The 14,626-nt window shown below is 43.1% G+C and overlaps 1 protein-coding gene across 3 annotated transcripts in view; it reads left to right on the plus strand.

Annotated features, from left to right (window-relative positions):
- Nucleotides 1-8,718, plus strand: part of LOC125448020 (adenylate cyclase type 2-like) — a 591,455-nt gene extending 582,737 nt beyond the window's left edge. For 2 of the 3 annotated variants that reach the window (XM_059653944.1, XM_059653945.1), the window contains 2 exons: nucleotides 1,808-1,932; nucleotides 8,268-8,718. In XM_059653944.1, coding sequence (XP_059509927.1) covers nucleotides 1,808-1,932; nucleotides 8,268-8,420 — 278 coding nt within the window. In that variant the 3' untranslated portion in view covers nucleotides 8,421-8,718. The remainder of the gene's footprint in view (nucleotides 1-1,807; nucleotides 1,933-8,267) is intronic. The other variant, XM_059653950.1, reaches the window with a different exon arrangement.
- The last annotated feature ends 5,908 nt before the right edge of the window (nucleotides 8,719-14,626 follow it).

The following is a 14,626-nucleotide window of genomic DNA, read 5'->3' on the forward strand; positions in this document are numbered from 1 at the left end:
AATAAATAATAAAAATGTGGTCTTAACAAACTTAAAGATATCTGAATCAACAGAACATGACTATCTGTAGTACCTAATATGATGTCTAACATATTTAGTAAAGCAAAAATGGCATTAAGTGACCCACCAGTTCCCATATTCCTTGCGGATAGAAAATAAAGCTGGATTTTAAAAACAAATAAATAAATGTTTATGAACATTGAAGGAATTCTTCATTCTGGATTTGTAGATAAGCACTGACTCCAGTTGTAGTGCCAGTGCTTCTGACACCTAGTTTTAATTGGTACAGAACAAAGTTTTCATTAGAAGTAAGCCTCAAGTATACTGCTGATATACAGATAAACAAAATATTGGGGAAAATTTTCTGGTGGCGGGATAGTCATTATTCCAGTGTGGGTGCGAGTTGTGCATGAGGACCCTGAGGAATCTCCATTGTAGCAAGCTCCAAAGGAATAGCCAAAAAGTTGAATGTTGCTCTGGGCAATTCCTCTACGCCTGGAACCCTCCAAAGTTGTCCAAAAAAATGGAAGACTTTGAATGGTTATAATGACATTAAGTAAAATACTCAATCTGACTCCTGAATATTCAGCTGAGATTAGAGATTAGATTCCCTACAGTGTGGGAACAGACCCTTCGGCCCAACAAGTCCACACTGCCCCTTGGAGCATCCCACCCAGACCCATCCCCCTATAACCCACACACCCCTGAACACTACAGGCAATTTAGCATGGCCAATCCACCTAGCCTGCACATCTTTGGACTGTGGGAGGAAACCGGAGCATCCGGAGGAAACCCACGCAGACACGGGGAGAATGTGCAAACTCCACACAGACAATTGCCCGAGGCTGGAATTGAACCTGGGTCCCTGGCACTGTGAGGCTGCAGTGCTAACCACTGACCCCATAGTTAACCTCTTACTACAGCAACCCCAGACCACTTACACCTCTGGACTCTGTATTTCCTACCTTGGAGCCCATGAGCCAAAACCAACCCAGGAACCCAACATTCCTGCTCCTGCACTGGCAATTGGCATCCATCAAGGAGCTGACAGTGCCCTGCTCCAACAGTCCAACAACCGCACACTCCTACCCTGCGACCCAACACTTTCTGTCCAGGACTCAATGCTCCCCCAGAGATCTGACATTACTAAACCAAGAACTGACTTCAGGACATGACACACTCCTCTGGAAAACCACACAGCCCCACCCCCCACACCACCATCAGTAAGTACATGGGTGAAGTGGCTGGAAGGAGCTGTATTAGTTGGGTTTAAGATATATATTTGGTAAGTCACGTGGTTGATGGGGTATAGTCAGTAATTAATCTGCATGTTTGGAGGTTGCTGAAGGGCCAGGGGTGTAATTAGGGCATCAGCGGGGTAGTTGGGTGGTTATTGTGTGTGATTGGGGTGTTAGCTCTGGAAGTAGCCAGGAATTTTTTTTTGCTGTCTAACACTGCATAGGTAACCTTTCAGGTAAATTGGAATTCTCTGCATTCAGGTAAATTGCAATTGTTTCACATCTCCAACTCTACTCATGATATATCATGCCTCTTGTGTAGTATCTTGGGAGACAGGCAAATTGCCCATCAGAAATTGAAACTTGCCAAGCAGTTCCTACAGAGGTCAGTATGTGGAAATATCAATATTCTTCTAATGGTCTCTGACAGTCTGGGGAATGAGAGATTTAGGGTAAAACTTTTTGTTGTGCACTTACCCGTAGTTGTACATTAGTGGCAAAGATAAGAGTTATAGAGAAACTGTCTTTCATAACATTACATGTAAAGTAATTGTTTAATATTCTGGCAGGTATTAACCATGGCCCTGTTATTGCTGGAGTGATTGGAGCTCAGAAACCACAGTATGATATCTGGGGTAATAGTGTTAATGTGGCAAGCAGAATGGACAGCACAGGAGTCCTTGGCAAAATACAGGTATCCTCATTTGAACCTCTTGTGCAAAGTTCCTTAAACAGTAATGCCTAATGGATGCACTTTGTGTGACACAGATAGCTGCAGTTACTTGTAGCAGTTGATCTTCCATGAACAATTAGCAGAATATATATTTCCAGTCTGAGGCTACAACACAGAATCTAATTATTTTTTAGTGTTCTAAATTGAAAAAAAATTAAACATGTTGATATAGGGGAAGAGAGGTTCTAACAAAGCCTACTAAGAGCTCATCACCGAAAGTATTAATTTTCAAAGGAGTTATGTATAATTAGTTATCAAAAGACAGATTTACTGATCTAATACTCTTAGCAGAAAGCTGTACCCAAAGTGCAAGCATCAAAAAATCACTGCCAAAAGAATCAATCTAGCAGTGTCTTTCTTTAAGCTTTTTACCATTCAAAGTTCTTTTAACTAATTTCATTGAATACACGTGTATTTACCAGGAAGTGCAATCAGGAGAATGCAGCTTGCATTGCATCAAGCAAAAGGAAAAGGCATCTAATGATAACTGAGAATTCTTAGCAATTGATATACAATTGGAAAATTCACTCACACAGTCTCTGAAGTTTCGGTGATTCCTCAACTTTATGTCCCACTTCTGCCTTCTGCATGATAGTAACACCCAAATATTTTGGTTTAAAGTGCGAATTTAATCTTGACAGTTTACATAAAGTCCAATACAGCGTATAGAAGTTAAAAAGTTAATCTAGATGGTCATGTGAGGGGCTCTGACAAGAAGACATCTAATTTTTTGATCTAGCCAGTCATTCGATGATTGTATTGTCTTATGGTTCCCAAAAGTAAGAAATAATTAAACCTTTACACACAAATACAGAATACATGTCTTGTAGCTGTCCATGGGGTCGGTGGACTGATTCATTGTTGCTTTGACAGACTGCCCAGCAGTGCTCAAAATATTAGATAATAAAATGTGAGGCTGGATGAACAATGCAGGCCCAGCAGCACCTCAGGAGCACAAAAGCTGACGTTTCGGGCCTAGACCCTTTATCAGAGAAGGGGATGGGGTGAGGGTTCTGGAATAAATAGGGAGAGAGGGGGAGGCGGACCAAAGATGAAGAGAAATCCCTCCAAATCCCTCACCGCAACTTTCCCCCCACAGTGGTTGAGAACGCCCTTGACTGCGTCTCCCGCATTTCCCGCAACACATCCCTCACACCCCGCCCCCGCCACAACCGCCCAAAGAGGATCCCCCTCGTTCTCACACACCACCCCACCAACCTCCGGATACAACGCATCATCCTCCGACACTTCCGCCATCTACAATCCGACCCCACCACCCAAGACATTTTTCCATCCCCATCCCTGTCTGCTTTCCGGAGAGACCACTCTCTCCGTGACTCCCTTGTTCGCTCTCAGGAACACAAAAGCTGATGTTTTGGGCCTAGACCCTTCATCAGAGAGGGGGATGGGGTGAGGGTTCTAGAATAAATAGGGAGAGAGGGGGAGGCGGACCGAAGATGGAGAGAAAACAAGATAGGTAGAGAGGAGAGTATAGGTGGGGAGGTAGGGAGGGGATAGGTCAGTCCAGGGAAGACGGACAGGTCAAGGAGGCGGGATGAGGTTAGTAGGTAGGAGATGGAGATGCGGCTTGAGGTGGGAGGAAGGGATGGGTGAGAAGAAGAACAGTTTAGGGAAGCAGAGACAGGCTGGGCTGGTTTTGGGATGCAGTGGGGGGAGGGGTCGAGCTGGGCTGGTTTTGTGATGCAGTGGGGGGAGAGGAAGAACTGGGCTGGTTTTGGGATGCGGTGGGGGAAGGGGAGATTTTGAAGCTGGTGAAGTCCACATTGATCCCATTGGGCTGCAGGGTTCCCAAGCGGAATATGGGTTGCTGTTCCTGCAACCTTCGGATGGCATCATTGTGGCACTGCAGGAGGCCCATGATGGTCATGTCGTCTGAGGAATGGGAGGGGGAGTTGAAATGGTTCACGACTGGGAGGTGCAGTTGTTTGTTGCGAACCGAGCAGAGGTGTTCTGCAAAGCGGTCCCCAAGCCTCCGGTTGGTTTCCCCAATGTAGAGGAAGCCACACCGGGTGCAATGGATACAATATAGCACATTGGCAGATATGCAGGTGAACATCTGTTTGATATGGAAGGTCATCCTGGGGCCTGGGATGGGGGTGAGGGAGGAGGTGTGGGGTCAAGTGTAGCACTTCCTGCGGTTGCAGGGGAAGGTGCCGGGTGTGGTGAGGTTGGAGGGGAGTGTAGAGCGGACAAGGGAGTCGCGGAGAGAGTGGTCTCTCCGGAAGGCAGACAAGGGTGAGGATGGAAAAATGGCTTGGGTGGTGGGGTCAGATTGTAGATGGTGGAAGTGTCGTTGTATCCGGAGATTGGTGGGGTGGTATGTGAGGACGAGAGGGAGCCTCTGGGGGCGGTTGTGGGGGGGGGTTGCGGGGTGTGAGGGATGTGTTGCAGGAAATGCGGGAGACGGGGTCAAGGGCGTTCTCGACCACTGCAGGGGGAAAGTTGCGGTGCTGGAAGAACGTGGACATCTGGGATGTGCGCGAGTGGAATGCCTCATCCTGGGAGCAGATGCGGTGGAGGCGGAGGAATTGGGAATAGGGGATGGAATTTTTGCAGGAGGGTGGGTGGGAGGAGGTGTATTCTGGGTAGCTGTGGGAGTCAGTGGGCTTGAAATGGACATCAGTTTCTAGCTGGTTACCTGAGATGGAGACTGAGAGGTCCAGGAAGGTGAGGGATATGTTGGAGATGGCCCAGGTGAACTTGAGGTTGGGGTGGAAGGTGTTGGTAAAATGGATGAACTGTTCGAGCTCCTCTGGGGAGCAAGAGGCAACGCTGATACAGTCATCAATGTAACGGAGGAAGAGGTGGGGTTTGGGGCCTGTGTAGGTGCGGAAGAGGGACTGTTCCACGTAACCTACAAAGAGGCAGGCATAGCTTGGGCACCTCCATTTCCTACCTACCACCTCATCCCGCCTCCTTGACCTGTCCGTCTTCCCTGGACTGACCTATCCCCTCCCTACCTCCCCACCTATACTCTCCTCTCTACCTATCTTGTTTTCTCTCCATCTTCGGCCCGCCTCCCCCTCTCTCCCTATTTATTCCGGTTCCCTCTCCCCATCCCCCTCTCTGATGAAGGGTCTAGGCCCGAAACACCAGCTTTTGTGCTCCTGAGATGCTGCTTGGCCTGCTGTGCTCATCCAGCTCCACACTTTGTTACCTTGGATTCTCCACCATCTGCAGTTCCCATTATCACCGATTAGTATAAATAAATTGTCTTCAATAAATGGCAATTAGGATGTGTGAATTGTTGAATTATAACTTTACAATTCTATCCCTCTGTAAATTCTCCCCTTCATAAGCAGACAATCGCAAATGGCAGATAAAACATGATATTAAGTGTGGAAAAAATAAAGAGATCAGAGAAGTAGTACGATCACACCTTTGTGAACCACAGTTGCTTTCTTTCTTTTCCTTTCAAATCCTTTTGCTGATGTTATAAGTTTGTTTGCATACTGATGCTGTATTTCATTCACTGGTTGAAAATTCATCCATTCACTATCTTTAAACGCATTTTATTTCTACTTCAATTGGGAATTTTCAGAGAAAGGTGATTAGAAGTCAGCTGGCTTTTACTGAAGCTTCTTTGGTGCTTTCACTTTCCAGACTAACAGGTTTCTTCGGAACTGGCCTACTGATAAACCACGGTCATTTGGTCAGGAGACAGTCAGACCTTGTGGGCACACAGTTTTCCTTTAGTTCAGATTCTATCAGCTGTTTGTCCCTATTCCAAGAAAATTGCAATTTTGTATAAACTCATGGTGTGCTCCAGTAAATATGATTTTCAAAACAGCAGCTGCAGTTTCCTTGGTTTAGGCCAGTAATATTTCTCTTGTTTTAGTCCACAGTCCAAACATAAATCGAATAAAATGATTTGGTCTTTATATAGATCCTCACTCCACTTTCTCCCCTTTCAGAACTTTCCCACAATCTGTAGTCCCTCTCTTCCACTTTGCAGCTCCATGTCACCCCAACTACAGTTCCTCTCCACCACCACCTCTGCCCTGTTGTTCCTTTCCTTCATCCCATCCCATGCCCTTACTGTCACACTCATACACACATCCGCACGCACACACACCCATGCACAGACACACTGTCTCCTCTCTGTTTCTCTCTCACTTACATGCACTTGTGCATACACACAAATAAATCTATGGAGTGAATTTGCATTTGTAGATTTTTAATCGCAGACACATTCTATTTTGTTCAAAAAGCATAAAATTTGTAGACAGTCAATGTGGCATTTTATAAATTCCTACTTTGGAAATAAAACCAGTCTGACTCTTAGTTTATACACAGCCATATTCTATACAAGGCCTCACAGCTAAAATGCATTGTCTGACCTGAGATATCACCTCTGGTATACCAAGGGAACTGATGAGACCTTTAGTTACTTTGGGGCAATGACTTGAAAGAAATTTGGGAATTTGCACATGAACCTTTAATCAACTAGAAAGGATTAAACAGCTGCCTCAGGTTTGTTCAACACCGCATAAAAACTGAACGAACTGCAAATGCCGTAAATCAGGAACAAAAACAGAAGTTGCTGGAAAAGCTCAGCAGGTCTGGCAGCATCTGTGAGGAAAAAAAAGTTAATGTTCAAGTTCAGTGACCCTTTCTGAGGAAGGGTCACTGGACCCAAAATGTTAACTCTGTTTTTCTCTTCACAGATGCTGCCAGACCTGCTGAGCTTTTCCAGCAACTTCTGTTTTTGATCAACACCGTATCAGTTCTATGATCCTTTGATCTTTTGCTTGTAAATTCTGTGTCTGATGCCACCCTCTCACTGACACCTGCAGAAGGAGTGAAACTCCAAAAGCTCCTGTCTTCAAATAAACCTGGTGTCATGTGATTTTTGACCTTGTCCACCCCAGTCTAACACTGGCACATCCACATCATGTCACTCCACTGGTCCTCTAGTCCCAGCCTTGCTGGTTTTGCTGTCCTGTCTCACTGACCTTTTTAGTCAGTCTCACTATCTTCCCTGACAGGTTCACTTCCCATTCCTACACCTTAAACCTCCAGCTTTCCTTCTCGCTGCCACTTACTATGCTCACTATGAACCTGTCAGAAGCAAGAACAAGACTGTGATTGCAGGAATGAGTCCTCACCATTTTCTTTCATTCTACTCATGAGGGTGACTTTTCCCCAGTTGCTCGGACTCCAGGATGGAATTTTCCAGAATGAATTGTGGATTCCTAAGGTGAATCTGCCCACCATTTATTTTGAGCATTTCTGACCAGAGGTGGAGTAGTCAGAGTATGAATGCCTACACATTCTGACACAATTCCAAAATTATATTAGAATAATGTAATAACATAACAGTACACTTTCTTTAAAATAACATTTCTCCGTGTATCAATAGAACAGTTATATGAGAAGCTAGCTGCCCACATCATGGGACAGCGCTAAGGAATGCTTTTTCAGACCATAAAATGGGATTTAAGGATAACATACATATCAGCTGTGATTTAAACAAATAAAGAGGCCCAGTCCTCTGTTTCAACATCATTGTAAATTATTCTTTTCACTAGGTATTGTTTCCCAAAACAAGACACAAAATGGGGGGATACTTGCAGGAGTTCCTTTAAATGTGCCATTACTAGACAATCTCTACCCAGTCTCTATCCATGATATTGCATGGCCACTTAATCAACATCAAGAAGCTTCCATGGCCTTTTGTGACTGACCAGCAATAAAAGCAATGATCTTTAGAAACCAGAAACAAGCAGTCTGTCAGTTGCTATTTCAAAAATAAGGAACAGACAGCATGCTGACAACACCAGAATGACCAAACCTTTATTTCATAGGGCTGCCTCTAATTGAGGTTGTTGCCCATGTCCCAATATGTCCTCTATGCTTATCTGGGCTTCTTTTCTTGTCTGCATAGATGATAGGTGGTAACCATCGTCTACCTGCACTCACTTATCGCCATCCCATCTACCTTCCCCAACCCACCCCTCCTCTCTATATTTAATTCAGAGCTCCTTTTCCCTTCCCCCATTTCTGAAGAAGGGTCCCGAACTGAAATGTCAGCTTTCCTGCTCCTTGATGCTGCTTGGTCTGCTGTGTTCCTGCAGCTCTGCACTGTGTTGTCTCTGACTCCAGCATCGGCAGTTCTTACTGTCTCCAAGTATCAACATGTTAGTTATGTTGCAATATTTTACAACTGAGTTACTAAAACCTCTTAAGATTGTTTCAATGTAAAGCATTATTACATGTACAGGATAAATTACTGGACTAATGTGTCTATTTTGTTCATTTTTAATCATCCCTAGATAACAGAAGAAACCAGTAACATCTTACAAACACTTGGCTACAATTGTACATGCAGAGGAATAATAAATGTCAAAGGGAAGGGAGAACTGAAAACATACTTTGTAAATACAGAAATGACACGGTCATTATCACAAGGAAATCTGGTGACCTAATAAACAGAAGATTCAACATCAAAGATCACATGTTCAGCAGCAAAGTGCGATATGCCTTTGAAAGAGTATTCTGAATATATAATTTGTACATAGTTTGATTCCATCCTTAGCTGCACATACATTGCCTATGTTTTGGATATGTAGAGCTACTTGCATCTAAACTCTTAGGTTTAGAAACTCTCACATTGGCTGTGGAAACCCTATTTGCTACAATTGAGCAAACTATAAGAATCACAAGGACTTAACTTTACAAAAGTGTTATGCATTTAAAGTCACATTGTTTTGTAATAACTAATTCATTAAAAGTTTGTATGTTGTTTAATTTACAGAATCTGTCAGTTGTTGTTCTTTTGTCAAAAAAAAGCTAATGTTTTATACCTCAATCGAGACCACCGATGAAACCAGTTTCAAACAAAAAAAGAACTCTGGATACTGGAAACATAAAACAACAAGAAAAATTGCTGGAGAAACTCAGCAGATCTCATAGCATCTGTGAGGAGAAAGCAGAGTTAATGTTTTGGGTCCATTAATCCTTCTACAGTACTTCAGTATGTCAACAGTATTTCAAGATAGCTTTGCATCATAAAGTACATTACAATGACTAATATCTACACCGAAGACCAGGTAGCCTAATAGGTGAATTGAGTCTGAATCAGGCTATAACACCTGTTGCTATTACCAAAGTTGAAGGGGGCTTTGAGGGGCACACTTTCCCAGTCCCACTGCTCCACTTGTCAGTACAAAATGTTATTGACCCAGATTAGTGATATGGCCAATTATAGAGATCTCAGTGTTGGGAACAAGTCAGCCAGGTTTCTTTTGTCAATAACAAATAACTTATCATATCAAGTCAAAGATGCAAAGACTATTGGCAAACAGGTTGACTTTTGCAATTATACATATACAATATACATACACAATTCAAAGTGAGAGGAGGAAAGTTTAAGGGAGATATGCGTGGAAAGTTCTTTACGCAGAGGGTGGTGGGTGCCTGGAACGCGTTGCCAGGGGAAGTGGTAGACACACAGACACGTTAGTGTCTTTTAAGATATTTCTGGACAGGTACATGGATGGGCGGGGAGCAAATGGACACAGACCCTTAGAAAATAGATGACAGGTTAGACAGAGGATCTCAAACAGCGCAGGCTTGGAGGGCCAAAGGGCCTGTTCCTGTGCTGTAATTTTCTTTGTTCTTTGTATATACACACACACATATATATATATATATACACACACACACACGCTCTTTCTAATAAAAACTAACTGGAGAAACAGAAAGATGAAAATTCTGCAAAATCTTAACTGTTACTTGTTCAAAGCACTTTAAAGTTAAGTTCATTAAATTGTATAAGTTGTGCATTTTGTTCTCTTCACTTGTGGGATGTGGATATCCCTGGTTGATTCCATTTATTGACTATCCGAAGTTGCCCTTGAGAAGGTGATGATGAGGTACCTTCTTAAACAGCTGCAACCCATGTAGACGCATAATGCTGTTATGGAGAAAATTCCAGGATTTTGACCCAAGGACTCTGAACGAATGGTGATATATTTCTAAGTCAGGAATGGTATGTGGCTGCAAAAGGATCTTGCAGGTGAAGGTGTTATCATCTGCCTTTGTCCTTCTAGATGGTAGGTGTCATCTAAGGATTTTTGGTGAATTCCTGTGGTGCATCATGTAGATGGAACACACTGGCGCTCCTGAATGTTGGTGGTGGATGGAGTGGATGTTTGTAGATGTGAAGCCAATTAATTGGACTGCTTTGTCTTGGACGGTGTCGAGCTTCTTTAATGTTGTCAGAGCTGCAATCATCCATGGCAAGTGGAGAATATTCCATTACACTCCTCACTTCCATTTTGTAGATTGTGTACAGCCTTTAGGGACGCAGGAGGTGAGTTATTCATTGCCATATTCCAAGCCTTTGACCTGCTGTTGAGGCCAGTATATTGATATGGTTAGTCCAATTGAGTTTCTAGTCAATGGTAACCCCCAGAAATTTGAAAGTGATGGTAACACTATTGAAAGTTATGGGGCAATGGTTAGATTCTTTCCTGTTGAAAATGGTCATTGCATGGCATTTGTGTGACACAAATGTTACTTGCCACGTCTCAGCCCAAGCCTGAATATTGTCCAGGTCTGCTGCCTTTTGGATATGGACTATTTCAAATCCGAGGATTTGCAAATGCTGAACATTGTGCAATCATCAGCAAACATCCCCACTTCCAACCTGATGATGAAAAGAAAGTCATTGATGAAGCAACTGAAGATAATTGGGCCTAGGACACTACTGTGAGGATTTCCTCATGTTAAGATGACTGGCCCCCAACGACCACAACTTTTTTCCTACAACACACCATGGGTGATTATGGTGAGAGTTCTCAACAATCTTTGGAAATTGTTCAATCCAGCTTTTCAGATGTCATAAGATGTCAGAAATACTGATGTTTGGAAACTCTACTGGGTTCCAGAACATCAACTCAGAAAAGACTTTACTCGAGAGAGTCTTTCAATTTCTGTATGTTTTGCTTACTGTCTCTTACGTCTGTAAAACAGAAATCTAGGTCCAGAAATAATTGGTAGGCAGCTATTATCATAAAGCCACTCCCCATTCCCACCATTCTTTCGACAACCAGGTCTTCCAGTAATTAAAGGTCATAAATCCCATCTTTATCTCCTTGAAAGCTTTGCTTGCCTTGATTTTTCCATAAACAGTAGCTGGCTTAGAGCACATGTTAAGCTGTTGACTTCTTCCTTGACAAAATCACAGTGCCTTTTCCAATGCAGAAAATGTACAAACCATTCCATAGTTTACAATTTTTACACTTAGTCCTGAAACATAAATGTGTATTCCCAACATCTGTTCCTTGCAGGTGCAACACTACTAAGGAAAAGTCATAGGCCACAACATAAACAAAGTTACCTTTGTTTCAGGGCTCAAGATACATTTATCTGGGTCCACATACTATTTGAATCACTTCTCTTCGTAACACCTTAAGGGCACTCTGGTCCTGCCTAACGAGGCTGACAGGTCCATGGTAAACACATCCACGAGCCAAAATGAAATAATATAAGTAAACTGCAAACTCGAGCCATACTATCGGATGCAGGTTAGGTGGGGACAATATACAGCAGGATTGGCCAATTTTTTTGGCAAAAAAACCTTGTGGCTGTCAGGAAATAAGCAACTAGAAAGGGTTCAAGATGTAGCTGGAGCACTCCTCTCGGTTCCACAAGTGAAAAGCATGGAACTAGTTTTTAAGTGGCAACCTTCAGCTATGTGCCCCCCAAAAACACTAATCACAGCACCAGCTTCAGTCAAATGCCTTGGACATCAATTCGGTAGCCAAGGCCAATATGGCCATCAATGCATTTCCAGTGTATATTGAGTGGGTACATGCTGCCTACTTTATTGGATTTGGGCAACCTGTGGAAGTGAGTCTGATAAGAAGTGACTTCAATGTGGTTCAGTCACTGTCCCATTCTTAACTGACAATTGGGATGGGAAAAATAAAAAAAAAACTCACACTAATTTGTTCATAGTTTATGGTGCAGAATTTCACTTCTAGCCACGGAGCTGTTTGAGGGAAGGAACTCAGATAATTCTTGGGCTTCAAGGTTTCTTTCTTTCTGGGCAGAATTTTATGGTACCCCTCTGACAATTTGGGTTGGGGGGTGCTGGAAGCCAGGAAGCCTCCCTCCTCCCCGCATCCCAATTGAGGTCCCTAAACATCCCAACAAGCAGTAATAATCTTACCAGTGGGAGGAGTTAGAGAATCATGTGGTCAGGATGCCCAGTAGATCACCATGCTTTGGCACTGGGTGGAAAAGTAGAGGTGCCTCATTCATTGGCCTCTATTCCAGATAGAGCCATGGTCTGCTCTGTCCCACTCTAACATTTCCAAAAAGACACCTACTTTCCTATTCCCACAGATCCTCACATCCCTACTCTTAATTCCCCTGCAACAAACCAGTCCTATGAGCTCCTGCACTCAGACTGTGTGGAAGGCTTACAGTCCCAGCATTTGGCACCAATCCCAGGTAACGCAGCTGAGTCTGCAGAGCTGCCTCAAATATTCTGTATCTTTTTGGGGCTAGACTTTCCAACAAATGAGCAGCAGGTGAAAGTCTCACTTCACAGGTGAGGCTGAGATGGGAAAGCCAGCAATGGCAGGGCTATGTTCTTTGCCCAATCTTCAGGTTTGATGTGGAGAAGTCACCTGCCAAAGGAACAGCACTCTGAAAGCTTGTGACTTCAAATAAACCTTTTGGACTATAACCTGATGTTATGTGACTTCCAACTTCAGGTGGAAAATAATGCCATCCCAAAAATCATGCCCTATGGAATAAACAGGATCATAAATCTATGGGGCTATCCTTCTCATTTGTATTTTCCAGAGGCAGGAATTATGCATGCTGATGATTTGCAATACTGACTAGTGTCACTGGGAGTCAAGCACATTTGATAATGAGGTGGCACAAATTCCACATAAAATGGGAACGCTGTTGGGCTCATGGACACTTGGCCTAGTTCCTTTCTAAACATGCAGCAGCTGTAGTAAAAGACTAGGGAAACAAAAATGTGGTCAAGCGACCATGTGCCCAAAACCAAGCATTCTAAATCGACCCATAGCTGAAGAAATAGGGCATGACAGAAAACTAGCCAAACTAAATTAAACAGCAGGTATCAGCCACAGGGAACAGTGGAAATCAAGAGCAAAGTGGTCACAAAGGTTCGGGGGAATCATTTGCAACAAGCCTGAGGGCTGTGTATTGGAGAACCATTGATCAGAATTTCTGGCATTTTGACTTCCAAGCAATGCCTGAGGACATGCACCTTGTACTTCTCTAGCATGGCAATGGTGAAGGGTATTGGTGCAACCCCACTGGATGCTTTGAACCCTGCTCATGACCCTATTGGCTAAAGGCCACTGAATATTTGGGAATGTTCAGGGCAAAAGGCAATAAGAACACACGCCAAGAAATTACTCCATCAGCAAAGATTCGCAGTGATATCATGCAGAAAGACTTGGAGTGAAAGGCCATATGGGAACCTGAGAAGACCCAGAAGAAAATCCACCCGACCTATGAGACCGACATTCATGGAAAAAAAGCCAGCCCTACATTGGAGTGGAAGGAGATTCCAAATGGCCCAGCTCAAATACATGGATCATTCAAGATAACATCCTTTCTCAGATGGATACTACTGGACAGAGAGGAAATATTTTGGGAAACGTTCTCATTGCGGTTTTAATAATGAATACTTTATTAATAGAAGAGCTGAACCACAAACTGAATTCTGTGTTCCTTTGTCCGCTTAACGGATAAGAGCACAAGGATGAAGTGTTTTCAATACATAAACTGGTCAAAGTGTCCAAAGCATTGACAACAACAGGTAACCACTAACATCCTGGATAGTGTTTCAGAATTTGAGAACTCATATCTCCAGGCAATTTGCGTAAAATTGGAAGTTTCCATTTCTAGATTGCCAAATAAAAGGGGAAAAAAAATGTGAGGGTAACAGAAAAAGAAACTCATAACATCAACCTTCAAGTTCTAATGGGAGTTAAGAAGTGGTTCTCATTCATCACAAATGTAAGTAAGAGTTTCTGAGACACATGAAGGAAAGTCAAAATGACTGCCTGCCACTTCTATGACCGCTAGTTTGGTAGTTTTGCAGACTGTGCACATAGAAATAGTCTAGTGTTAGTATTAATTCATGAACTTTTCTCAAATCTTGACCTAGGAATTAGTATCTTGACACCAGAAAGGGTGAAAAGACAGTGGGTTATCATGATTTAAGATTTTGTTTTTACTGCGTGTCCATCACAACTGCTTCAGAAAGAAGAAAGTGATCAAGAAGGTTATAAAGGAGGGGGAAATAAATTTCTTCTTCAGTTATCAACTAGCCAACCCATGAGTCACTGGGATTCTCTTTTTGGTCTTTAAATCACCCACATGACTTAAAAATCACAATCTTGGATGATATCACTACCATTTTCAAAAAATTGTTGGGAAGGGAGTACCAGCCATCTGAATGCCACCAATTAAAAGATGTGTGAGATCATTAACAATGTCTGGTGCAGACATTTGCTGTTTTCCATTGGAAGGGTTTTCCATTTTCTTCCATTGGGAGAAATGGAGAGTTGGGAAACACATTAGAGCGCAGTTGTCAATGACACAGCAGACAGCCACATACAGTTTGAAGCAG

This window comes from Stegostoma tigrinum, chromosome 2 (genome assembly GCF_030684315.1).
Source record: "Stegostoma tigrinum isolate sSteTig4 chromosome 2, sSteTig4.hap1, whole genome shotgun sequence".
Taxonomy (NCBI): Eukaryota; Metazoa; Chordata; class Chondrichthyes; order Orectolobiformes; family Stegostomatidae; genus Stegostoma; species Stegostoma tigrinum.